We start from the raw sequence: 25,388 nt of genomic DNA, 5'->3' as shown, positions 1-25,388 counted from the left end.
TTTCAGCAGGATAGAGCAGGAACCCAGCTGTCCTCTCCCAACCCATCATTTGATCATTAGATTATAACTGGTCCTACAAAAATCCCATCCCTTCCAGCCTTCAGTATGAACAGCTCTAGTTCCTGCTGTTGTTCATATGAGCCTGCCCAGATCCCTTTGTGTTGCACTCCAGAACTGCAAAGAGAACTTGTCGAAGCCCCCGTGCTTTGCTGCTTTTCCCGAGCCTGCCCTGGCAGCAGGAGCTTGCTTTCCAAAGAGCTCAATATACTCCGGTATGGCCCTTGTTCTTTCCAAATGATGATGCAGCCCGCCAGCTTACAGACACATACAGATCCCCATGAATAGGCAAGGTAGGTAGTTTCCATTTATTGCTGGGAGGAAAAAAAGGTGTCAGATAGCTTCCTACTCATCCTATGGCAAGCAGATGAGTATGGCTATGTGCTTCAACTACCTTAGGTATAGCTATCAGCTCTCCTGGTTGTGTGAGTCTTGAGAAACGGGAAGTGTTGAAATAAATGGCTATGATACACATCGTGTTGAAATAAACATTTATTTTAACACATTGTATGTGATGAGCCATTTATTTTAACACTTTTCCCTGGAAGTGTTGAAATAACAGGTTTTATCAGGGGACGTGTCATCCACTGTTTTATGTATATGTGAATATGGAAATATAGCTACTGAGTGTGCACGTGTATATATATATATATACTCACAGAGATTATATGGATATGTAATGATGATATGGTAGATGTGCGTGTAGACACACATACCATTGCACAGGCAAATAAAGGGTTTTCTGCTGAAATGGAGTCATTTGTTTCACAAAGTTTTGTGTTCATGACATCATTTTTAATGTATTTTTTATATCTATAAATAGATATAAATATAGCCATACATAAAATTGTGTATTACTTGATGGTAGCAATAAGGTGAGATAGATAAAATAGATAAAATCAAATCAGTAAGTCCTGAAATAGGGCAAGAATGATCCTAACTTCTGTAAAGGGAGAAGGAAATACTTCATCTGAGCTTTCTAGGTATCTAGACCTGGTTTCTTCAGTTCGCTGTACTTTCATGAGTTCTTCCTTTTCTGTAATGGTCTTCTTAGGCAAGTGGTTATTCAGCGGTGCAAGGGATGCTTCAGGTTTGGTAGACGTACACAGACATCCTGCTTTCTGGCACCACGGTCACGTTGACCGTGGTACTTGCTTTTGCTAAAGAGGTTAAAACCAGCTCAAACAAAGGTTTGAGGTCTGAGGCTGACAGAGGCAAGGCTGCCTTTGAACAGATCTCTAAGCATCTGTGTAAATAGCCATGAACACTGATACTAGACTGAGTTAAGCACATCTGTCTCTGGATATTAATGGGTTGTGAGACCTGCCCTGTGTTCAAGTGAAGCAGTTGCATCTTTTGAGGGTAAGGATTGCCCAGCAGAATTTGGCTCTGACACCCTCATGTAAAGAAGCTCTTCCTCATGTTGAAGTGACACTAGGTGTGTGCTAGTTTATGGCTATTGCTCCTCGTCCTGTCACTGGAAAGGGTCTGGCCCCATCCTCCTGGCACCCGCCTTTGAGCTATTGATCTGCATTGATGAGATCCCTTCTCAGGCTGCTCTTCTCCAGGCTAACCAGGCCCCATAAGAGAGATGCATCCTTGTGGCCTCTGCTGGACCCTCTCCTTGTAGTGCGCAAAGGAAAGAACGTGAACAGCACAGTGTGAGACAATCCCCAGGTTCAAGTGAAACCAAAGTAGAAAGCCTGAATGGAATTAAATAATGAACATCTGCTAAATTGCAACAGAAAATGTTCTGCTGGGTTTCATGCAGATCACCAGAAGGATCGATTTTTAGTGGCTCTGTGGTTTTCAGTGAGGGAATGGCTCGGTTAGAAAATGTTTAACCAGCTTATGCAGCAATCGCAAAACAATTTGTATCTGTCCTCGGGATTTTTCCTGCTGAAGCTCAATATGAGTGAGAATTCCCCCAGGTCTTCTGGATAAATAATATTTACAGATAAGGAAAATTTAATTTTTCCCTCTCTCTTTCTCTGATTCGAACCTTTTTTAATTGAGAGGAGTCTCTGATGACTGCCAAACATTTATTGAACGAGAACTCTGGTGATTTGATGAACTTTGAGCTGCAAGAGCATAAATAATCATTAGTATAAATTCAGAAATGGTCAAAAGAAAGCCTAAAAAGGACACTGATTTTTATTTGTGAAGGAAACAGGAAGCAGAATGATGACTTCTTTTTACCAGTCACAGGTTCAACTCAAACCCGGGGGTATCCCAAAGAGAGTCATATGAGAAAGAAGCTTTTAAATGAAAAGGGGGAAATAATTAGCAGGGAAAATATTAACACAACATTTTATACTCATATTAACCAACAATTTCTTGATCCATGCATGTAACAGTCACAATACGCTAACAAAAACGAGTAGAATGCAGTCGATGTGGTTTCAAGGGCCAGTGATGGCAGAGTGAGGTAGAAACAGTTTCGAATCTGCAGAAATCATTCACTTTATTCTATTGAGGTAAAGTCCTGGCTTCACTGTAGTCAGCAGAACCTTTGACACTGATTCAGTAGTGTTGGCACGTTACCCATCACAAATTATGGATCAAATGAAGCATTAGTCAGCCATTGCTTTGAGGATGTTGGCAAACTGCTGTGGAACCCCCCCATAAAACAAATATTCCCTCAACTGCTCCATTTGGTAAATGAATAATTAAAAGTTTTGGTTGGAAATGGCCAGAGCCTGAGGAAATAGTACATTATTAGTGTGATTTGGGCAAATGGCAATTACTGTGTGAGTGGGAATGGACTGAAGGACTGCCCAGGCTGTGAAATAGATGAGGAGCAGTGAAAGACTCTTCTCTGCATCCTGAGGTGCACCATTAAAGCTGTGGCAAGGACCATCTTGAACTAGCTCTTTCGGCACTAACCTGTAGTTTTCAGTGTGCTGAATTCTGTGTGTCCCATCTGGGGAACCTCATAACAGCAGTGGATAGTCTTTCTCTCTAAACATGTCTGTTTATTCGGGTTTCTTCTGCATATAAATGCATTCTCTGGCCATTTTGAAGGATGTGCCTGCTACACTGTTTCATTAAACCACCGCGTTATCGGGTAATTGTTTAAACATAATGCCATAGCACTATCAAAAGGAAAGGTGAACTAATGGCATTTGCAAATGTCAGGGATTATCTTAACACTTTTATTATAGTTTATAAAAAAGTAGGTTCAGGGCATTCCATGGCAATTATTTCCACCGAAATTGGTTATTTAAATAAATTGCTAATTATCTGGATATGACAGTATTGAAAACCCTGCTAATGACTTCGTTGATAAGTGTAGCTTATGATGGCCACCTACAGGTGGGAGAGGGAAAGAACATGGCACAGAAGCATTCCCGTCGGAAGGAATGCGAAGTGAATGAATGGTGTCTAACAATGTATGTGTCTAAGATGAAATTGTGTGTATAGCACGTTTCCCTGGCCTGTTTACAGATGCAGATGATATATATATTATATAAAGCACTTTGATCACCAGAACTAGGCAGCATGCACATTATGCAAAAAATTCCTTAATATAGAATTGTTTTTTGTGGGTTTTTTCCTTAATTTCCAAACTTTCTTACCTGGTTCCTTCCTGCAGCATTGGATTAATCATCTCCAGCACCTCTGTTTTTCCAGACCAACTGCCTTCTGCAGTCTTCATCCCAAACTGTATTTGCCGTCATTGGCATCTTTTGTCATTAGGTTTATTCATTTGAATGGTCAGGAAGATGGGAATGTCAGCTCTCTTCCAAGAATGGATTTACAGAGGGAGGGAGATTTTGAGGGTTTCTTTCTTTCAGCAGAACAGACTGCATCAGGAATTTATTAATAAAAAATAATTTATTAGCCAATTTTTCCTTGTAATATGTAGGCTCTTTTAAATCTGGTACTCAATTTGTAAAAGACTGAAGTGTAATATAATATAATGCAAATGAAGGCTTCATTTTGCTTTACAGTGCACAGAATGGGGAGAATTATGACCCAAATTCTTTTTTTTCCATCTAGTAACCATAGATACAAAAATTGGCTTTTAAGGCATCTCCTAACCAAAGATATGAGAGTTTCCCTTTTAAATCTGCTGCTTTTGTTGATAGAGAGTTTGATAAAGACCATTCAACCTGTTTCAAGGTTCAGACTCAGTATTGTCAGTGTGAATTGATTCACCCCAGTTCTGTTTGGCTGGTTTCTAACGCATCTGGATCATCTTTACCTAAAGGTCCACTTAGAGCTGCTGCGGATATGTGTGGAAGACTTTAAGCTACCACGTTAATGCACTATATTGCAAGTAAGAATGTAGCCCAGAATTCAAAGCTTCTTAGACTTGAGGTTGGTGGATCACTGTGATCAAGAAGATCTGAATTGTTTCTGCTGGGAATTGCCAAAGTTACTGATCTGCCTGAAGCTTAACCCCAGGCTTCTCCTAGAAGAAGGCATCAGATTTGGCTCTCAGTCCTCAACCTAGTGAAAATTTTTGGTGTTGAAGTCATAATAAAACGTGTTTTCTGGCACTGGTAGAGGGTTTTTTACTTCCTAAGTAGGTGTAATACCTCTCACCAGTTTTCCATCAGCCTGCAGTCCTCGGAGGACCGGGGCAGCTCTGCCTGCCTGCACTGATCAGAGCATTTGATCAACATAAGTTCTACTTCTCCTTCATGCTCTATTTTGCCCTGTTGGATTTCCTTGACTGCAATCCCTGAGAGCCACAGATAAAACTGACTTAAGAAAGAAAACCAGAATTCTTTGGTTTAAGTGAAGAAGAAGGTCGAGGACTTTGGCATCAGACACGTATTGAATTATTGAACTCTCTATTTGCAACCATTTTTCCCTAAATAATGAGATATTCAAAAGGGTAGTTTGCAACATAGAGTAGTATGGAACTAGATGGAACCCTAACTATTCTATGATTCTATGAGACTGTGTCATCTCCACCAGGTATTTTTCTCTCTTCCATTTTCACATCTCACTCCTCTCCTTGAGGGCTGGATACATGGACTTTGTTTGCTAAATCTCATTCTTTTAGAGCAAGGTAAATGATAGCCATATCAAGCATCTGGTAGCAGCTGTAATGCTACTATCGAGAGAGTGCCATGTCAGCAGTTTCCCAGCTACAGGTGCTTAACTAGTGGAATTACAATTCCCAAGCACATCAAAGTATGTGGTAGATGCTTATTTTCTTGGCGTTGAGCTGGCTTTCAAATGCATGCTGGATTTGGACCTCAGGCTTCTTAAATTCTAGGTGATTTATCAGACAAACTTCTGCATATTTCCGTTACTACATACAGCTCTTCCTTAAATCTCCATTATTTCAACCTTTGAAAAACTCAAGTCTCCACAAATATCTATATTGGAATTTATTACCTTCCTGTTTGCTGTGTTCTTTCTTTTATTTCGGGTTATTTCACCATTTCAGTAGGCAGAAGGATCTCTATCACAGGTAAAGCACATTGTGTTCCAGACCAGAAGCATTTCTTACAGAAGGGGAAGCTTCTGAACTGTTGATCGAGAATGGCTGCACCTTCTGATGTTCTGTATTCTGTAGAGCAAAGAAGATAGTGGCACCTCAGTCAACCCTCTGATTGTCATTAGAGCCATTTATTTACTCTCGTCAGTAGCACTCCTGAAATGTTTTTACATTCATTTGGGGGAGTTACAGGTGAAAGGAATACTTTTGCCATCGTACCAATTTATCACTAATTTAGTAATCACCAAACGTAAGTAATAGCTCCTATTATGAGTATCAAGTGCAGCTAGTACTGAAAATTACCTATGTTCCATAATAAACTCTAAGCCTCATTGCCATCTCTGCTAGGTGTCATCAAATCATGTGCTTGATTTCTTTGGGCTGAGTGAAGGCCTTTCTGATTACTTATTGTGCTGAACCTTAAATAAACTGTAATTTGCTCCTTTTCCTCTACTGACCATTGTACAGAGATAGTCATTTAAGTGAGAAGGTGGCTAATTTAATCACAATGAGGAAAGGAACTGTTATATTCCGGAAATATTGTCTTGTGGAACTCTTTGCTATGGGATACCATTAAGGTCAAGGGTCTGTAAGGCTTAAAAGCTGATGGAATGCAACCTCTTAGAGTTACATTGGGGTTAAAAGAATAGAAACCTTCATGCCTCAAGGCAGATGTCAGTTTTTAACTCATGCAGACTGGAAAGGTTTTTTCCTCTAGCCACATGATTTTGGAGTTAACAGCATCTATATTCTTTCACCTTTCTGAGGAATAACTACCTCATCACAGTGAGATTCTGCAGTAGCTGTGTCGGTGCCCGAAAGCAATATAACAAGTCTGATGCTTACCTGTAGCCTCAATTTCAAACGCTGACTGTTGGAGGAATTCCATGAACTAGTGCTTTTGGATGAGATTGTTCCCAGCCATTTTGATGTGTAGTGGATGTCTTGGCATGTATGGCCCTCCGAAGGATTGATAAGTAAATGCGTGGAAGCAAACAGCGTGGTTCCATGTGGGTTTTTTGCCTCAAGTCTTTCTCTAAGACCGTGCCATCAATTCTGTTGTAAGATTTGCTCTTTGGACCCTAGCAGTCATCCTCTTTCAGAGAGCTAGTCTGTTTCTTTCAAACATGTTACGATTGATCTAGCTCAAACAGCAAATAGTCATTAGTGTCCTGTGGAAAGTTCCTGTTCAGCTCCAGGTCCTTTCTGTGACCTGTTCTTCTGTGATGGGAGAGTCTTAAAGGCAGTTTTGGTGAGATATCTAAGTTTTATGAACCAGGCTCTAGTTTTCACTAGAGCACACTGAGAATGCTTCTTGGTCAAGCTGTCATGGAATCACAGAATCCCAGGCTGGTTTGGGTTGGAAAAGACCTTAAGATCATCCAGTTCCAACCCCCTGCCATTGGCAGGGACACTTCACACTAGACCAGGTCACCCAAGGCTCTGTCCAACGTGGCCTTGAGCAGTGCCAGGGATTCACCACTTCCTTGGGTGAATTTAAGCATTACCCATGTACGCAAATGGATGTTTAGGTGGTGAAAACATTATAGGACCATGTAGTTTCTGTTGAACTACAGACAACAAGTATCTGTGCAAAGCCTGTGAGCAGTTCTGATCCCTAACATGGGCATCCAAGAACATCTGGTATGAAATTGCTGGCAAGCGGAGGAGTCTGTCTGATCATATAGTGAGTCTTCTGGGTTTTGCTAGCTGCAGAGATCATCTATAGGAGAAGGAGGAGGTGTTGTATTAAGTATGTAATGAGAAGGTGCTTATCCCGAGGCAGCAGAGATTGTCATTGCCCAAGAAGATAATTCCATGCTGAATCCAGAGCAGATGTCAATAGGGGCTGCTTTTGGGTGTGAATGTGTTTAATACTGATGGACCAGGGTCTGCTGTGAACTCAGTGTGGTCTGTCAGGGTTACAGCGAGGGGTATGTTGCAAAAGACAACGTGAGCTGAACACACAGGGGGTTTAATGGTTATGACAAACCAGATTTCAGTTTTCTGCAGTGGAAAATTACCTTGATAAAAGAGCTCCTTGGCAAAGTGACCGTGTCCTATTTGTAGCAAAACATGGCAGGTTTTGTGAGCTGAACTTGTGGTGGGGTCATTCTCCCCATCGACCCATAGACCTGGGAGGTCTGAGCTGGTGCACAAGCAAGGAGGAGGCTCTTTCTAGAGAGCAGAACCCTGAGCTGATGGCAGGTCCTTTGTGCAGACCAGAAACCTTGGCCTGAGAGGCAGCACTGACAGGGACACTGGAGGGAGGGTTGGTGCTGGGCTCAGCAACACAGTACTGGCTGGAAAAAGCGATTTATCTTTTACTAAAGACTTTCTTCTATTAACAGTCCAGGCAGCAGAACTGCCCTGCTTCTGTCTCAGAAAGGGTAGAGAAAGAACTGCAGCACAGCTTGCTTGGGTTGAAGTCTTGTCTGCAGGAGCTGAGGATGTTGATCAGGCATCTAAGCAGAGGTGTGGGGATGCAACAGCTACTGTTCCCCCGTGGGCTCTTTTCCCACACTTCCAACTGTGGTTTCTTCTTTCCTCTTGTTTTGTTCATTGCATTGGTTTTATTTCTTTCTTCCCTTTTGGCTATTTGCTCTTGCAGAAGGTCAGAGCTTTAAAGGTTATGAAAATACCCATGGAGGGTGTTCAGAAGCATTTCAAATCATGGTATTTCCCTGAATTACCTAATACAGTACAAACCCAAAAGTACTAGCTCTGTGTAGGCTGACAGGGTTGACAGCCAGCCAGTTCCTCTGGGGGTGATGTGTGCCTCCCTTACGCTACTGTAGTGTTGTCCAGTGTTTTCCATGTTATACATGGAAATTTCCCTAAAGGTTCTCTAAATGAAATGGGAATGTTAAGAATACAGGAGTTATCCAGAGAAATCCCAACCAGCCTCAGATAAAACATCAGGGGAAGTGTCAGCTGTCTGTTCTCTCCATCATTTAATGAGCAGCATCTGTATGCATATTTTAAAGGCTTGCATACCGTGAATAGGATGTAGCCAAAGCAGAAGCATTGCAGACGCAGCGCATTGAGACTTTAGTCATCGTTCCTCTAAATGTAGCAGGGAGTTGTCTGACTCAACTTCTGGATACCATTTAAAAGTACAAGCTCCAGTCTTGGAGATAGGACTCTAAAATAAATATACTTTATTCTTTTGAGCTTCTGACTAAAGGGGGCTTACTTAAAGGATTGTCCAAATCTACAAACATCCAAAGGGGAAACATGTTAAATAAGATGTGAGATGTCAAATGCAGTGAAATGGCGTTTTTAAAGAATCTTTACTCAGACAAACAAATGAGATGTTCCCTCTGATTTGGTCTGTGTTCAAAAAGCCAAGCTGATTCTTTATGTAGAAACACAGGTCTCTGTCTACAGTGTACTGTATGGGAAAGTATTGCTTTCTGTCTCAGACATTGTTAGTCTTTGTTTCGAACATCAGCTAAAATGTTCCAGCCAGCTTTGCAATGTTTATCCAAATGTTTCTGTGATTTCCTGTATTTCAGCCAGATTCATAGTACTTTACAAGTACTGATAGCACTTAAAACCCACTTGGTGTCAATTTATAAATGAACGCATCCTCTGCGTCTCAGAATTAGATGTTAGCTCCTGATGTTCCTTAGCATGAGGCACTCGCAAATGACATCAGGGTGCTTTCTGCTACTGCTGACAACATGTTCTGGTTTTCCATAGGAAATGCCATCAGGCCCATCGCCCTCCGCGCAGTGTCTGCCATAGCCCGTGCTCTTCCTGGATTTCCCATCTTAGCAACTGGAGGCATCGATTCTGCTGAAAGTGGACTTCAGTTTCTGCACAGTGGGGCATCTGTTTTACAGGTATCCTTTCTTTCTTTAAAGCATTAGAATGAAAGGAATTAAAACCAGAATGTAGCTTCAAACATTAGAATCATGGAGGGTTTATACCATTGAAAGCAATTTTCATAGGATCTACCAGGTTGGAAAACACCTTTAGGCTCATCAAGTCCAACCGTTCCCAGCCACCACTAACCCATGGCCCTGAGGGGCTCATCCTCATGGTTTATGAACACTTCCAGAGACAGTGATTTCACCACTACCCTGTGAAGCTTCATGCTTCTTGCTAAGAGACAATCATTTCAGATGGAGGAGGAGTTGCCAAAATAACACTTCAGGTGTTCCAGTACCTTGGAAGAGGCTTGCCCTGAGTATGTTATCACTTTTTCTCTCTGTCCTATAGGATTTAAACATTAAGCATCACTCCCTTGTCATACAAACAGGGTTGGCATAGAGTTAAGTTTCAGCTCTCTGATGTTCCTTTATTCTTGGGGTTTGTCTTCTGCAAAGAACCTTTTCAAGGGGAGAGGCATTTCAAAGAACACTACTTTGGTCCCACTAAAGTAATCCCTGTTCACCCAGGTATCTTTGTCCCTTAAGCATGATTATTGGAGCAGGAGGTGCAGAGCTCTGCAGAGCTCTGTCTCCTGCATAAGAGGCTGGTGGTGTAGCCTGTTGTAATGGAGTAAGGTTTTAGACTGGATCATAGAATAATGGAATCTCAGAATGGTTTGTGTTGGAAGGGACCTTAAAGCTCGTCCAGTTCCAACCCCCTGAATACAGTAGCTGAGGCTTTTTACATTGTCTGTGTTGTTTTGAGATGCTGGTGAGGCCGGCATGGTTATTTAGTCCCTGTCATGGAATGAAGCCTCAGTAGTCTGTTATCATGGGCACCAGAAAATTAGCTGGAAATCAGCCCCTTACCTGCTCTACTTTGCAGCATATGTGTTAGAAGGGCTAAGAGGCAGGTGGTGGTGATGTTCTCATATTTCATTATGTATTGCTACATTCTGGTTGATGCTCATCCCCTTGATCTGGAGTTCCCATCACAGACAACAGCAGCTGTGGATTCTGTGGATGTCAGCTTTGTGTCACTCTGTGGAATGACTGGAGTGGTTTCATTCCCACAAGTCTCTTTGACGTTAAAATTAGATTCAGTGTGACCAACCTTTTTACACAGAGCTGGTGTCTGCTGAGATTAGTCATTTGTTTGCTGTGTTTCAGACAAAAAAAGCCCCAAAACGGGCCAACTCAGTGGTTTGCTTGGGTTTTTAACAGTGTTGTGTGATCTGAGCTCTACAATGTGGAGTTTCTGGTCTACATCTGCTCCATCTGGTTCTGGATGACTAAAAAATGAAGTTGTTTCATGTCATTTATTCACTTTTGTATGGGCTAACGTTAAACTCCTCTGGATCATCCCTATCCTCAGTGTGAGTGGCTTATTTCTCTTTCACTAATGGAGGGAAGTCATTGAAAGTCATTTGGGATAAATGAGTTCTAAAGCTGCTGTGTAGGTAAAGTCTGAACTAGTTCAATTACATTTATTTTAACATAAGCCTTTAGTGAACTGCATACAGGATTGTGAGTCGAGGCCATAAGTCTTTCCCTCACCAGGGGAAAAGCAGATGGAAGGGACAACGAAACAAGTAATCTCTATAAAGCCTTACAAGAAATACCCTTGACCAGGACTAGACTTGCTCAAGCGAGATATGTTGTGATAGACAGAAGACACTCTCATCTTCACAGGTCAACTTTGGAGCCTAATTAGGATTGGGAGAATCATTGCTATTGTTTTCCTTTCTTAAAATGATACACAAATAAGCCACTAATATACTTTTCCCTGAATCCCAATCTCTCACATGTCCTTGGTATCAAATGCCGGAGTTGTTCCTTTAGCAGTCAAACCCCCTGTTCCGTATCCTACCAGCTTTGACAGTTTACTTCTGCTTCCTCAGTACCGAAATACAGAGCAAGTACAGAATCTGGAGATAGCATCAAATAAAGTGATCTGCTGAATGGTTCAGTCTATTAAGATTCAAGTCTTATTCAAGTCTGATACATATCAAGTCTCCAAGTTCAGTAAGTAGAAGCCTGGACTGTACTGGGGGAATTATATATGCATCCTGTAGCCTTAAGTGTCTGCTCTGGACACTGTTGGAGATGGTGCTGAATAGACGCTTGGACTGACAAAGTACTGCACATTTTGTGATCTTACTTTACGTTTCCAACACCACAAGGATGTGGTACAACTGATCCAGAGGCACAAAGCAAGGAGCCTGGACATTGGTGGTGATGGAGTGAGCTCTGCGCTCAGCAGTGGGTGCATTCCCAGTACCACTACTGGGAGTGGGAACTACCACTACTGTAACTGCCCTGTTCCACAAAATAGCACGTGGATGTTTCCTTGTTTTTTAAAAGGGTATGGAATGTCAATTCAGGCAGCATTAAATGCAGTCTGATACCACTCAACAGCACGGGTTGTACTGGTCCATCCACAGAGCCCAGCTACAGAACTGGGAAAGCAGCACTTGCATGGCCACTGGACTTCACTTTATTTTGCCTGGATGAGAATCCTGTGTCTTCTCTGCCATGAGATGCAGACCTTCATGGGCTAAGATAATACAAAGGCTTTGTGGGTTGATTTAATTGCAGTCTGGCATATCTCTCAGAGAAGAGGTTTATGAATAATAAATGTACCTCCATTAAAAGCAAGATCAGGTTTTCCTCTGCAGCTATTTCAGTTACAACCAGTTTTCCATTATTTTCTTTCCCAATTGCTTTTATTTGTAAGATACGGGGATTTATTTTCCATTTACGAAATCATCATACACAGAAATGCAAGTCAGGAGTGACCAAAGCCATATTTTGATATATGCTATAACCACCTCAAGTGGTATTAAGGGATAGAGTAGGGAATGGTTTGGAGAGATAGGTTCAGTATTCAAAGTGTGTTCTATCCCCTCTTTTAGAAGATGCCCATGGCAGGGGGTTGGAACTAGGTGATCTTAAGGTCTTTTCCAACCCAAACCATTCTATAAGTCTATGATTCTATGGAGGGCAGCATCTTAGGTGCCATTACTACTAAAAGTTTGTGTGTAAGAAAGTTTTGCAGTAGGGGTAGCAAACAGCCTGGATCCTGGCAGTCAGTGGTAGCTGGGATTCACATTTTATACAGCAGTTTAACAGCGCATTCTTCCACTTTGTGGACTTCAGCATCAGTTGCAAAAAGACCCTGTTTGTTCTTTAATTCTTCATTACAAATGCTGAACCATTTCAGTCACTCCTGACTCGATAGCACTATATTTTCCTGTAACATAGTCAAATTTAACAAGCCCTTTAAAGTTCAGACGTGGAATTAAACCCAATAACTTTATTTATGGACGTAACCCTGCACTCATTGCATACCAAAAGCTCTAGACACATCTAGCTGCATCTTTCTGAGATGCAGTTCACTGCTATTTGCTTCCAGTGCAGCTGCAGTTGTTTGGGTGTCCTAATGTAAGTAAGCTTGTTCAAAGCCCCGATTTATCAAGATAAGATGTATATTGGATTATGTTTCTTTGCATCTCTTGCATCATGGGGGTGATTTACCATTGTCACACTGATGGGTGGTTAGGTTTTTGCAAGCCTTTGCAAGAGACGGGCGTTTTTCAAAGTCATCTTGCTGTAGGAAATTAAAACCGGGGACAATTATAGCAAATTCCAGTGGAAAGAGAAAATGCATTATGGAAAAAGCAATAAAAGCGGAAAAATATTCAAGTAAAAGTCGCTTCACAGCAGCTTGTATGATTCAATTGTAGATCAATATTGTGTAGTTAATGCATTAGCAGTAGAGCATTAATTTGCAATTACCGCAGGTGATCTGATTCTCTGGGTTCTAGCCATTGACATAAATGACCTTTTGTTGAAAGAGATTCTGTACTCATTACTTCTAGCAGATGTAACAAAAAATAAAGGTGGACCTGAAATGTATTTGTTTCGTGGTAGAGTATCTTAACGTTATATTCTGGAATGAAATACTTTTGTTCAACTTGAATATTGGTCATTAGCATGTAAAGAATATGTGTTCCTTTTCAGACAGATTGCTTTTCTTACTAAGTGTGGGAGTTGCACATGTTCCCTGTTGCTCCAGCATGGCTGTTCGTAAGGCTCTCTGCATAGCAGCACTATTAAATCCACCCAGATAATGCTGCTTCCCAGCAGGTCAGCTTTGCCCCAAGCCCTGTTTCAGACCCACCTTCACCTATCTGTCTCCCACTTAGAATCTTGAAATGGTTTGGGTTGGAAAGGACCTTAAAGCTCATCCAGTTCCAACCCCTGCCACAGGCAGGGACACCTCACACTAGAGCAGGTTGCTCCAAGCCCCTGTGTCCAACCTGGCCTTGAACACTGCCAGGGATGGGGCAGCCACAGCTTCTCTGGGCACCCTGTGCCAGCGCCTCAGCATCCTCACAGGGAAGAGCTTCTGCCTTAGATCTAACCTGAACTGCCCCTGTTTCAGTTTGAACCCGTCACCCCTTGTCCTATTGCTACAGACCCTGATGAAGAGTCCCTCCCCAGCATCCCTGGAGTCCCCTTCAGACACTGGAAGCTGCTCTGAGGTCTCCATGCAGCTTCTCTTCTCCAGGCTGAACAGCCCCAACGTTCTCAGCCTGTCTCCATACAGGAGCTGCTCCAGCCCCTGCTCATCCTCCTAGCCTCCTCTGGACTTGCTCCAGCAGCTCCATGTCCTTCTGATGTTGAGGACACCAGCACTGCACACAGTGCTGCAAGTGGGGTATCCCAAAAGCACAGTAGAGGGGCAGAATCACCTCCCTTGGCCTGCTGCTTGCACTCCTTTTGATGCAGTCCAGGATGTTTGCCCTGCATGGGATGTACCTTTCAGCCCTGTGGTGCTGTACTCTTGTCTTCACCGTGTTATATTTAGCCTCCAGACCTTGCACCATGACCCTCCTCATCTCTCAGGCAAAGGGAGAATGTGGGAATATACCCACCAACAGAGACAGAGCCGCCAGGATGCTGGATCTGCCCTGTGCTCTTCTCTCCTGCCCCACACCAGTTGTGTATGAGATCCTCAGGGATCCGCAAGAGAACAAAACCATTCGGGAAGTATGACAGCCCATGACATGAAGGCAATAGTGATGAGTTTTTTGCCTCTGAGAGATAAAATCTCTCACCACTACAGAACATGGTTGTTTTTATGAGACTACATGTGTTTTGTGTAATGTTTTCAAGGAGTGTTCTTGTTGGTGCCTCTTTGGAGCCAGAGTCTCAAGGGATTCGGGACAGTTTGATGAGTATTTTTCCTTCAGCAGGCTTTTTACTGAAGCATTTAGCTGGGGGATTTTTCTAACAGCAGGATGTCCCTTTGTGTGGGAATAAACAAGCTTTTCCCTCAAAAAACAGTGGGACTTGGACGATGAGAGAGAGCATTGTTATTTGTGCAAATGTGAAACCCTGTGAGGAACCTTTCTACATGGTATAGGATACCCTCGGTAGTGGGATATAAATGCAAGGCTCTGAAAATATCATCACTGTGAGATGACGGGGGAAAGAAGAGTACAATTTTACAAGCATTATGTCACATCTTAATGTTTAGATGTTCCCATTTTCTCCACCCTAATCTCAACACCCCGTTCCCCCCCCCCCCCCCAAATCCCATGAAATGTATTCTGGGTTCGTTTATCATATTTTCCCATATTTAATTTTTCATTTATTATTAATTTATTAATTAATAATAAATTTCTTTATTAACTAATTTATTAATTGCAGACTGATGCAATTTCTCTATGGCTTTTTATGTCTACAGAACTGCAGTGTAGAGAGCTGAAGAACACTTAGTGTTCTTCTGAGACCATCTCAGTGTCTGTCCAAGTCAGTGAAGACGCAGATACTTAAGTGAGGACCAGATGAGACCAAAAGAATTCTCATTCAGGAATTACTGTTTATGCCATTGAATGGTATGGAGAGTTAAAAACTAAAAGAAATTGAAATCGTGTGTGTGCAGAACAGGGCAGTGATGGAGCCAGCCTTGTGGTTTACAATTCCAGGTTAAGTTTGTACGGAGTAGTGATGCCTTCTGCAGTGCTGCGTTAAAGGTTGGACTTGATGATCTTAAAGGTCTTTTCCAGCCTGGTTGATTCTATGATGACACTTGGAAAAAACTGTTATGTCTTGCAGTGAGTAGCAGTGATTCTGAATGCAGAGGAAGGGCTCAGTCACTAAAGCCCACCCTTCCTCTGCCCCCAGCCCATCTTTACACCAGCACATGGAGGGGAAAGAGGCTGAAGGCTTTGCTTTGTGCCAGTCAGAGCGTGCTCCATGGGTAGATAAGCTTCAGACAATACTTCAGCACCAGCTGGACACTGTGAAGCTTCTGTGGCTCAAGGGACAGAAGAATGCAACCATTCTGTACAAACCTGTCCATGGTGCAGAGAGGTGAAGATTGGGCTATTTCTTCTCTCGCCCATTAAACTGATGAGTTGAAGGATAGATTGCTGGATGGTGTCAGGCCACCAGAATGATACAAGATGAGATTCAAGGAATGGCACTTTACATCCACCAACAATTTTAAGGCAAAACCCACTTTTCTGATGCAAGTCCTTTTTTTTGAGATATATGTAGTCTCGTGTAGAAAGAGCAGGTTTTAGCCCATATTCCTGAAGAAGCTCAGTATATGTTTGTAAGTCCTTTTGAGTATCCTCAGTCTTGTTTGAGCTTAGTGGCCGTTTTCACTGGAATTTGCTGGAAGATAGGAAGTAATTTGCTATAACAAGTTTTGAGAAAGCAAAAAAGCAGAGGAGAGCACATTCCTGCATTCCTTCACTACAAGCACGAGCACGCTATGAGCTCACCTTTATTAGACCTCTGAGAATCCACATGGGACGATGCTGTTAGGACCATGGCAGCCACAAGAAAGGCTTTAATTGGCAGTCACACCTTATTAGATGTCAGAGAACCCAACCAGGAGACACAGAGCTGCTGGAAGCCAGTTATCATTAGTTCCAGTGCTCACAGAGCCGTGCTCTTGAAAATGCCTTCAATGGCCGCGGCACAGGATGGAGCGGCCCTTCTCTGCAGAGCTGGGATTTACAGGGCATGCAGAAACAAAAGGGGGAACAAAGCACTGTTTGAACATGTCACCATAAAATCAAAAGGAAACCCAATGTGAGAGCGAGAGAAGTTGGGGCAGACGTGCTCAAGTGATCGTTTCTGATAAACATTTCAGTATTTGCTGCTTTCTTCTTGGCTCGGTGCTGATGACAGGAGCTCAGTCCGCTCTCAGCTGTCTGTCTTTGCTAAGAACAAAAAGTCATTAGAGGACTGCCACGCTTGCTCCATTACAGATGCTTGGGTTGGAAATCTGTAATGGATAGTGAGGGTTTGCTGTGAGAATTCCTTTTGATGGAAATCAGAATTTGTCAAACAAAATCTCGATTCTTTTTTCCTAGTAAAGTTGGCAAAAAATACTAAATTTGAGCAGGTTTTCATTATTATTGATTTTAGTTTCATCGTGACTTTTAATGGAAAGCTGCACTATTCAGATCAGCATACTGTAAAGTTACAGACTGAACTCTAAGCTAATAATGCCTTCTACTTTGTGCAGTTTCGCAGTAGTTTTATATGTAGGGGGTTTATCTATTAGTTTACCTTTGTTTCTGCTTATTTCACCAGCTAGTAAATGAGGTCTGCATTGATAAGATTGTTAGTTCATGATTTTATAAGAATGAATTCAGACTCATTCCCTAACAGTTGCTATTTGTCATTCTTACAGCGGATTCTCATGCAAAGTAGGTTTAAGTATCACTGAATGGTAATCATTATTTACTAACAATTAGGTCTCGATTGAGCATCAGCTCCAGTGCTTTCCTATACCAGTCACTCCCAGCAGAGGATTTGTTCGCTGCTCTTATACCTGGGGACACTGAGCCTGCTTCTCTTTCAGCGTGAGGTGTCCCTGCTCATGACGGGGGGTTGGAGCTGGATGATCTTAGGTCCTTTCCAACCCAAACAATTCCCTGATTCTGCCCAGGTGTTTCCCTGTTTCCCTGGATCTGGTGACCCAGGTTCTTGAAGGGTTGAGGAGATGTGAACAATAAGCAGTTTGGCAGCATGCGCTCTCCATGTCTCCCAAGGATCCACCGTATTGCTTGTCTTTCCACTGCTGATGTGGATTCCAATGGCCACTGTCTTGTGTGAACAAGCAGAGATCTGTCCCCCCTGTAGATAAAACCACCCGGTATGAATTGACATTGAGTGAGTTTGGTTTAAAAGTTCACAAGGGAAAAGCAACACGGAGATGATGACTCTTCAGAAGAGGCTCAGGGGAGTGTTGGAGGGATTGTGGGCAAGTTGTTTTACTCAGCTCAGGTTGTTTTCAAACACAAAGCTAGCTCTGTTGTAGATTGAGTTGTAGTTCCCCTCGCATCTCAGTGTGGTGATGACTAGAAATTGAACCTGAAAATGCACCCATCTCCTTCTTGAACATTGAAAATGTCAATGGAAGGAAAATGATTTTTTTGTTCCTGCCACCTCCAGTAATTACTTAGGGAATTCCCTGTGTTTTGTCTTAAATCAGATGTATTATAGCTGCAGGGGACATCCTGAGTTTTCCTTTCCATATGGAAGCAGCTCTGTTGATCTTCCAGTCGAAAGCCATAGCTGGCAGTGGAATGAAGAAAGGGAGAGGCAAGCCGTGGAGGAGGCTGTGCTCAGGGAAGGATAAAGCCCATGAAGGATGGAGCAATTGGGAACAGCAGCTTTTCTGGAGGCTTTTTCCTGCTACAACACAAGCACCCCTTGAAACACAGCTTGATCCAGCTATGGAGAGGTCCTTTTATCCATGCAATTTGAATGAATGAAGCAGAAGCCATTTCATATGACGCTTGCAGTACATTAGGTAAGGGTATAACTGCCCTCAGTATCAGTTACGTAGCTGCTTTTCTTGCTGCTGTTTATTGTTTGAACAGAGCTAGGTAAAACAATCCCTGAGGAAATGTGGAAGTGTTTTTTTTATCTCAGACACGAAAGACTCAGTGGGTCAAAACTGATTTCTTTGCATGCATCTCGTTCTTCAATGGACACAGCAGCCACTGCACAGATTTGGACAGGCAAGCTGATAAAGGATGGAAGCAATTTTAGCTGAAATACAATGTGAGTACTAGAGGGAAAGGCTCCCAGGGATGAGGGGTTAATCACAGCAGGGCTGAGCTGGGGTTCCACAATGGAAAAATTGCTTTTCTGTTTGATTGTGAGAGGTTTGCAGCTTTCAAACTTGTGGTCACAGGAGGATGTCCCTCAGTGCATGGTTCTCATTAGGGTTTGTTGAAACTTCTGTGGGGAGAGGGTTTTTCTTTGACCAGTTTCATTTAATCAAAATAGATGTGAGTTCAAGGCTCTGCTGCATCTGGTCCAGTGGCCTGGATGAGGAATGCTGAAGCTTTATGCTGGATCCAGGATGCGTTAATGAACCTGAGTAGTACCACTAATAAGGAAATAGTTACCCTGTCACAAAGGTCAAAGTGTTTTCCAGTTTAAACTGGTAATCAAAACTCTCAAAATGTGTGGAATTAACACATTTAAAGAAAAAAACCTGTTTGGGTGATGGTGATCTTCGTTTCAGTCTTCCTGCAACTTATTTTAGTTTTGACCTTTTCATTCCAATTAGCTCCAATTGCAAACTGGACATGTTCAAATTAAAAATGGAACAATGGACCCGAGAATCATGGAATCAACCAGGTTGGAAAAGCCCTTTAAGCTCATCCAGCCCAACCTTTACCCCAGCACTGCCAAGGCCACCACTAACCCATGGCACTGAGGCCTCGTCTCCACGGTGTGTGAACACTTGCAGGGACGGTGACTCCAGCCCTGCCCTGGGCAGCCTGTTCCAATGCCTGAGCACCCTGTGGGGAAGGAATTGTTCCTCAGCTCCATCTAAACCTGCCCTGGTGCAGCTTGAGGCCGTTTCCTCTTGTCCCATCCCTTGTTCCTTGGCAGCAGAGCCCAGCCCCTCCTGGCTCCATCCTCCTGTCAGGCAGTTGTAGGGAGCGATCAGGTCCCCCCCGAGCCTTCTCTGAACTTCTCCAGACTGAACCCCCCAGGTCCCTCAGCCGTTCCCCATCACACTTGTGCTCCAGGCCCTATCCCGAGCGGATGGTGTTGCTGTTGGTTAGCTCTTAGAAAACCCAGTCTTTAAACCATTGCTGACTTCTGACTGTGTTATGTTACTTGATGACTTTTAACATCAAACCACCAGATTTGAGTGGCTTAGCTGATACCTGCTTTAGAAATACCTTTAGAGGAGCTGAAGGATGCAGCCCATGGAAATGAGTGAAATAAATGTAGGTCTGTTTCGCACTGCTTCTGGTGCTGTACCAGCGTCTGTAGAACTGCTGGGAGAGCTGGAGGATTTCCACAGCAGTACTTAGAATAAAGAGGGAGGAAAGACTTTTGGGTGTTAATAAATGGAATATGAAATTATATTCAACGTATATTTAGAGATAGTTGTAGAGCCTCTGTATGTGTTTGGGCTGTTCACACGAGGGAGTTAGTTCATCTGCTTTCAAAGATACCTTTCATTTTGTAGATCGACAGCACAGTGATAGAATTTGCTATAGGTGGCTGCTTATGAGGCTGTTTTCCACTCAATGCTCAAGGCACGTGGAATCATATTGTTTTCTTAGAGAAGATGATCGCGATCAGCACTTCTATCAGTGTGTGCGCCCACCAACTGCATAAAGGTCCACTTTGTAGTTCCAAGAACAGACAGAATGCTTTAGTGAGATAAGGAAATATACCCATTCCTCTAGGGGTGGTTCACAGGGGAAAAAAAGCCACAGTTACCTCAGGGAGCCTTCTGAATATTCTCCACTTCTTCTGCATTTCCCCTCTCAAAGACAGGGGATGCAGAATTGCATCACTCAGGCTCCCTTGGTAAGTACCAGTTTTCCACTCCGGAATACTCAGTTTTGAGTGATTTACATCAAAGATACATTAATTGGCAGAGAAGAATTTAAGGGGAGGAAAAACACATCTGAGTAGGCTAGGAATTAATGCGTTGGATAACATTCCTAAAGGATCCCTTAGAGTGCTCTTATCCCTTGCTGTGCCCTCATCTGATAAGTGGCTAATGGATTCTAGACTTTTTTCTCCTCCTTCACTCTTGCCCAAGGTTTCTGGGGCGCAGTACACGAACAGGGTCTGACCAGAATCAGGTCCTTTGGGGTCTCTGGGCCAATGGGAGCCACTTTGGTAGTAGGGAATCTTTTCATCTCAGGAGGCTGCTGCAGCTTCAGCACATGCTGGGTGGCTCTTTTTGCTGCCCGCTTACTGCATCCTGATTTCCTTACTTGTGGTCCTTCATCCAAATCAGCTCTGCATACCGATCTAGTAACTCAAGCCTTGTTAAGTAACATCCCATCTGCTAACCTGTGTCTCTAGAGTCATTTGAGCAGCTAATGTGAATGAATCAAATCATTCCATCTGTACTGTATCAATATTTGGTAAGATTTTTCTTCCTTAACAGATTTGTGCTTTAAAACAAAGAATCCCACTTTTTTTCCAGAGAGCTCACCACGGTGTCCGATAATCCATGTCACCTCATGTTCTTAATCCCAATATCCTCTAACAAAAGTAACAATTGCTGCTAGAAGGGATAATTTAGGCTACGCAGTTAATGTGGTGGTAAGTCAGTGTTCAAAGAGACATGAGGAGGAGGAACCATTGTTATACAAGCAGTCTTTCCATAGACCTTGGCATCCTGAAGATAGGAAGCACAGCAACCTCTCTCAGAGGGTATTTTATTTGTCTCCTTATTCCCATAGCGCATTATTATGAGTCCTGTGTCAGCCAGCCAAGGCTTTTCACTTGGTAGAGCTGGGCACATCTAAATCATTGTACAGGGGCTGGAAAACGCGCGTTTTTATTTCCATAGGCAAGAGCTCTGCAGCATATAGATTGCATGGCCCAGGAAGATCTCCCTTTACTTGAGTCAATTTTTGCTAGTTGCTTTTGAGAATACATTTTACACTGTATGTATGCCTTACCCAGCTTAGAACTCTGCTCTTGTCCACTACAATAAAGGCTGTGGATTTATATGGATACCCAGGTGGGCACAAACAGAATCCTTCCTGAAGCACCTTGTATTCATTTACAACTTTGGTCTTTTTCCACCAGAATATTAATCAATAGACACTCATCAGAAAAGCAGCAGCCTCAGCTGTACATGGAAAACCAGCTTGGAGTCATTCATAAATGTTTGTGTAACAGGAAGGTGGATTTCTGTCTTCAGTGCTTATCAGGAAGGATTTTTAGTAGAAGAAGATGGTAAATAATGCTAAAATTGGAAATACCATCTAAAATCTAACCAGTACATTGTTTGCTAACCATTTGGGCATATCAGCCAAAAGTACTTCAAAGGAAGTCAACCATATTAATGGAAATGTGGAATTGTTAATCCATTGTAAAAACACTCACAGGTACAATAGTTGTTTATCCACTTGCTATGGTAAGAATATTAGAATTGTGAAGTCAAAGGCCAAATTCCTAATCCGATGGCATTGTGAGAGCTATTTTTTACAGAGACCCTCTGCAGTTTAGAGCCAGAGCTGAATTAAGTCTCCATCTTCTGGGGAAGAAAGATGCCATTCTGCTAAATGCTGGAATTTTATCATTTGAGGGGGAAAAAAATGGGAAAAAGAAAGCAGCCAGCAAGACCTAAGAATATAAAAGCATTTGAGATCTCAGAAGGAGTTTAAATCAATGCCCTGCCACAGTTAGAGCACAGATGAAAGAGCCTCTGTCTCAATTGCCAGGAAACTACTTAGAAACTCTTGCTTTGATTTTTTTTTTTTCTGGGTTCCTTTTTTTTGGTAGTCCTTTCCATTACCACTAAATGCAATATATGGGGACATGAGTGATGTCCCTTTGATGCTGTACAGCTACAAGTGGAAACTAATATGGTAGAGCAGTCAAGCGATGTGATTTGTGTTTGTGTATACAAATCTGTACCCATCAATCTTCTAACTTGTAGGCTGTGTATCGTTGCCACCCATTTGCCTCCGTACTGTTCCTTCTGTTTTCCAGAACTGACAATTGTTTTACACCCAGGTTCTGCAGAGAGAAATGTTTATTTCAGAGGGGTGTAAAAACTAACATTTTCCCCAAGCTATTGTGTCCTTATCACAGATTCATTCTTGGCAAAGGATTTTAGTAATGCTTTCAGTCAATTCTGAATAGGACCGTGGCTGCTGCCAAACACTGCAGCATTCTTGTTCCCACAGATTTAGTCACACCAAGAATACTTAACACTCATTGCAAGGCAACATGTTATTAAACAGGCTGGATTCTCTGCCCTGCTCCAGCCTCTTATGGTGAACTAGCAGTACATGAGGTTATACACACACTACATTGTGTTAGTTAAAAGTAGTGAAGGGAAGAAGTGATACAAGCATATCTAGATCTTCATCTCTTCTGCTGAAATCTCTGCTATTGATGGAATAGAGGGAATGCAGGTGGGGAATAGGTTCATTTTTGGCACCATTTTCCCAACCATCACCTGCCCAGCTGGGATTTCATCATATAATAATGAGTTTATATAAAAACTGAAGGTAGTGGGGTAAGAGAAAGGAAACAGAGCAGTGCATGAAGAGGGGTGCATTGTTTCCTCTTTCTAGGATTAGAGAAAATGTCTTCTCCCCTGCAACGTCCCCCAGTGAGAAAACGCAAGCACATCTTTGAACAGAAATTGCTTTAGTGAATGATCTGGCTGGAAATGCCTTAGCTACGTTGTCCATGTTCTGCCCAGATAGCACAGGTCTTCCACACAGACCCCCCAGGATATGCCAAAGTTTGGGCAGGAACCACATCCAGTTTTGGGCAACAAAACCAAAATGCAATGTCTAGGTAAGTTTTCTGGAGCAATCTTTCCCATTGCTCCTAGAAACAGAGACTATGGACAGAACCTAAAGGGTCTGACACAGAGCAGTTTGCTTCAGTAAAGACTTCAGGAATCGCCATCTCTCTGTTGTGTAATGATTCTGCTGCAAAGGCATTTACAGTGTTCTATAAGTGGTGTGGTCGTACCTGTCACCAGTAATGATCTTCTTCAAAATACATGAATTAAAAGTTTTAGATCAAAGTGAGTGATTAATGAAAATCCTGTCACCTGCAGAATCCTTTTTACACCATAATAATCTCCTGACAGCTTACTCCAGTTCCTCAAGTAAGGTTTGCATTGGCTCTGCATCCTTTGACAAAGTTGAACTCAGTATTTGTGTTTATTTAGTAAGAGAGCAAACGGGCCATTTCTCATGCAGGACATCAGCAGGGACCTTTGCATGCCTCTCCCATCGTTGCATTTTGCAGAACAGATTTAGTTAGACCCTTAGTCTGTGGTTCGTTTTTGCATCCCCATTCCCCAGTGAGATCATTTGATGTATGTTTGATTTACCAGCAGCAAAGCAGGCATTGTGTCCTTAAGCATCTCAGACATGTCTGTGTAGATTAGAATTGTAACCTACGGTTGCAATTCATACTGGACGTGTTTAGATTTCAGGAATACTGAGAGCATGATATAATTGATCGGACATAGCATGTTGGCCCGCTTGTCTCTTTTGGGATATAAGGGGCAATCATTGAAGTCTTGCCCTGGGGCAAAAGGGGAGGAGGTCAGATGTTAAGAATGGGATTGTAAGAGTTCTACAGAGCAGTAAAACCAAGTTAATGCAAAATGATCTCCTTGTATATTAGTGCAATTTGAATAATATATGTTAAAAATGTAGCACCTTTCTCTTCTAGTGCAAGTCCTGGTCCAAAGCTAGAGACGGACACAGACAGGAGGACAGCTAACAGCTTTATTGTGGTCTGGACCTCACTCTGTCACTTAGTTTACTCACAGGGCCTGTCTCTTGTCTTCCAAAGAAGAAAAAGCTACTTCCTACATAAATGTAAAGGTTGGACTTGATGGTCATAAAGGTTTTTTCCAACCTAGTTGTTACTGTGATCCTATGTTTCAGGTGAAAGCCTGGGTCAGTGAATAGATGAGTGTTAATTTACACAGATTCGCTTGGATCATTTGGGATCAAAGGATCTTAAATAGATGCCATCTCTGCCATGCTTGGAGCAAGCTGCTCTAGTGGAAGGTGTTCCTGCCCATGGCAGGCGGTTGGAACTGGATGAGCTTTAAGGTCCCTTCAACCCAAACCAGTCTGGGATTAAATGACTGCTTAATAAAAGCCTGATGCCGAGGGGAGGAGCTGAGTGGGCAGTGCTTGCTGCAGTTCAGTTTCGTGCTGCTGCTCTAATCAGTGTGAGCAAGACCTGGACGTTTAGCTTTGCAAGGGAGGGGAAGCATGCCTATTCCCAGTGTAGGCAGCAGGAGTGAAGTGAGGACATTGATGATGTGTGGAGATGGGTCAAGTCAGTTCTTCTGCGATGTTTCCAGATGCGTGACTTTGATTCTTACCTGGTTTACTGTCCTGCCGCTTCTATCGTGCTGAAAAGAGAGCACAGTGTCATTTAAACTGGTGATGCTGAGGCAGCCAGGGATGATGCTAAAAACCTCTCTCTGTGGTGTAGAAATTGTCATGGCTGATGGGTCAGGGTTTTAGCTTGACTTTGTTCACCACCTTCTGAAATGCAGCAAAGGCTTCTACACTGATTCATGGGAGATTCTGTAAGCCTTAACCTCACATCTGATATGTGTAATGTAAGAAATTCCCAAGCTTGGAATGTTTGGCCAAAACCGTGGCAAAACTCTTTCTGTTAGTTTCATAGGTGTTAATGTTTGAATAGCTCTTGTTCCAGGAAAGGCCCATAACTTGCTTTTATCACAGTGAAATCAGTGAAAGGCATGTCTTTGGTTTATTCTCCACGCCATTTACCACCATCGTCATAAGGCTGCTACAGGAGAGGAGGATTGTCTGAAAGCACTAATTCTGGTTCTGAGCCTTTCCATTTCATGTAACAGCTATTTTAAGTGATGATATTTACATTTTTTCTTTGAAGAGTTGCATTTTCCCTTCCGTTCTGGAGCCTCCTTGGCTTTCCAG

General features: G+C 42.6%; 1 protein-coding gene across 3 annotated transcripts in view; it reads left to right on the top strand.

Annotated features, from left to right (window-relative positions):
• The window catches only part of DPYD (dihydropyrimidine dehydrogenase), a 346,003-nt gene that overhangs the window by 273,961 nt on the left and 46,654 nt on the right, over positions 1-25,388 (top strand). For all 3 annotated transcript variants that reach the window (XM_057402775.1, XM_057402774.1, XM_057402776.1), the window contains one exon: positions 9,221-9,363. In XM_057402775.1, coding sequence (XP_057258758.1) covers positions 9,221-9,363 — 143 coding nt within the window. The remainder of the gene's footprint in view (positions 1-9,220; positions 9,364-25,388) is intronic.

Source organism: Pezoporus wallicus, unplaced genomic scaffold (assembly GCF_028554395.1).
Source record: "Pezoporus wallicus isolate ANWC-B61680 ecotype Strahan unplaced genomic scaffold, APGP_CSIRO_Pwel_v1 contig_8333, whole genome shotgun sequence".
NCBI classification, from domain to species: Eukaryota; Metazoa; Chordata; class Aves; order Psittaciformes; family Psittacidae; genus Pezoporus; species Pezoporus wallicus.
Note: the sequence above shows the minus strand (reverse complement) of the source record. Positions and strands in the feature narration are given on the sequence as shown.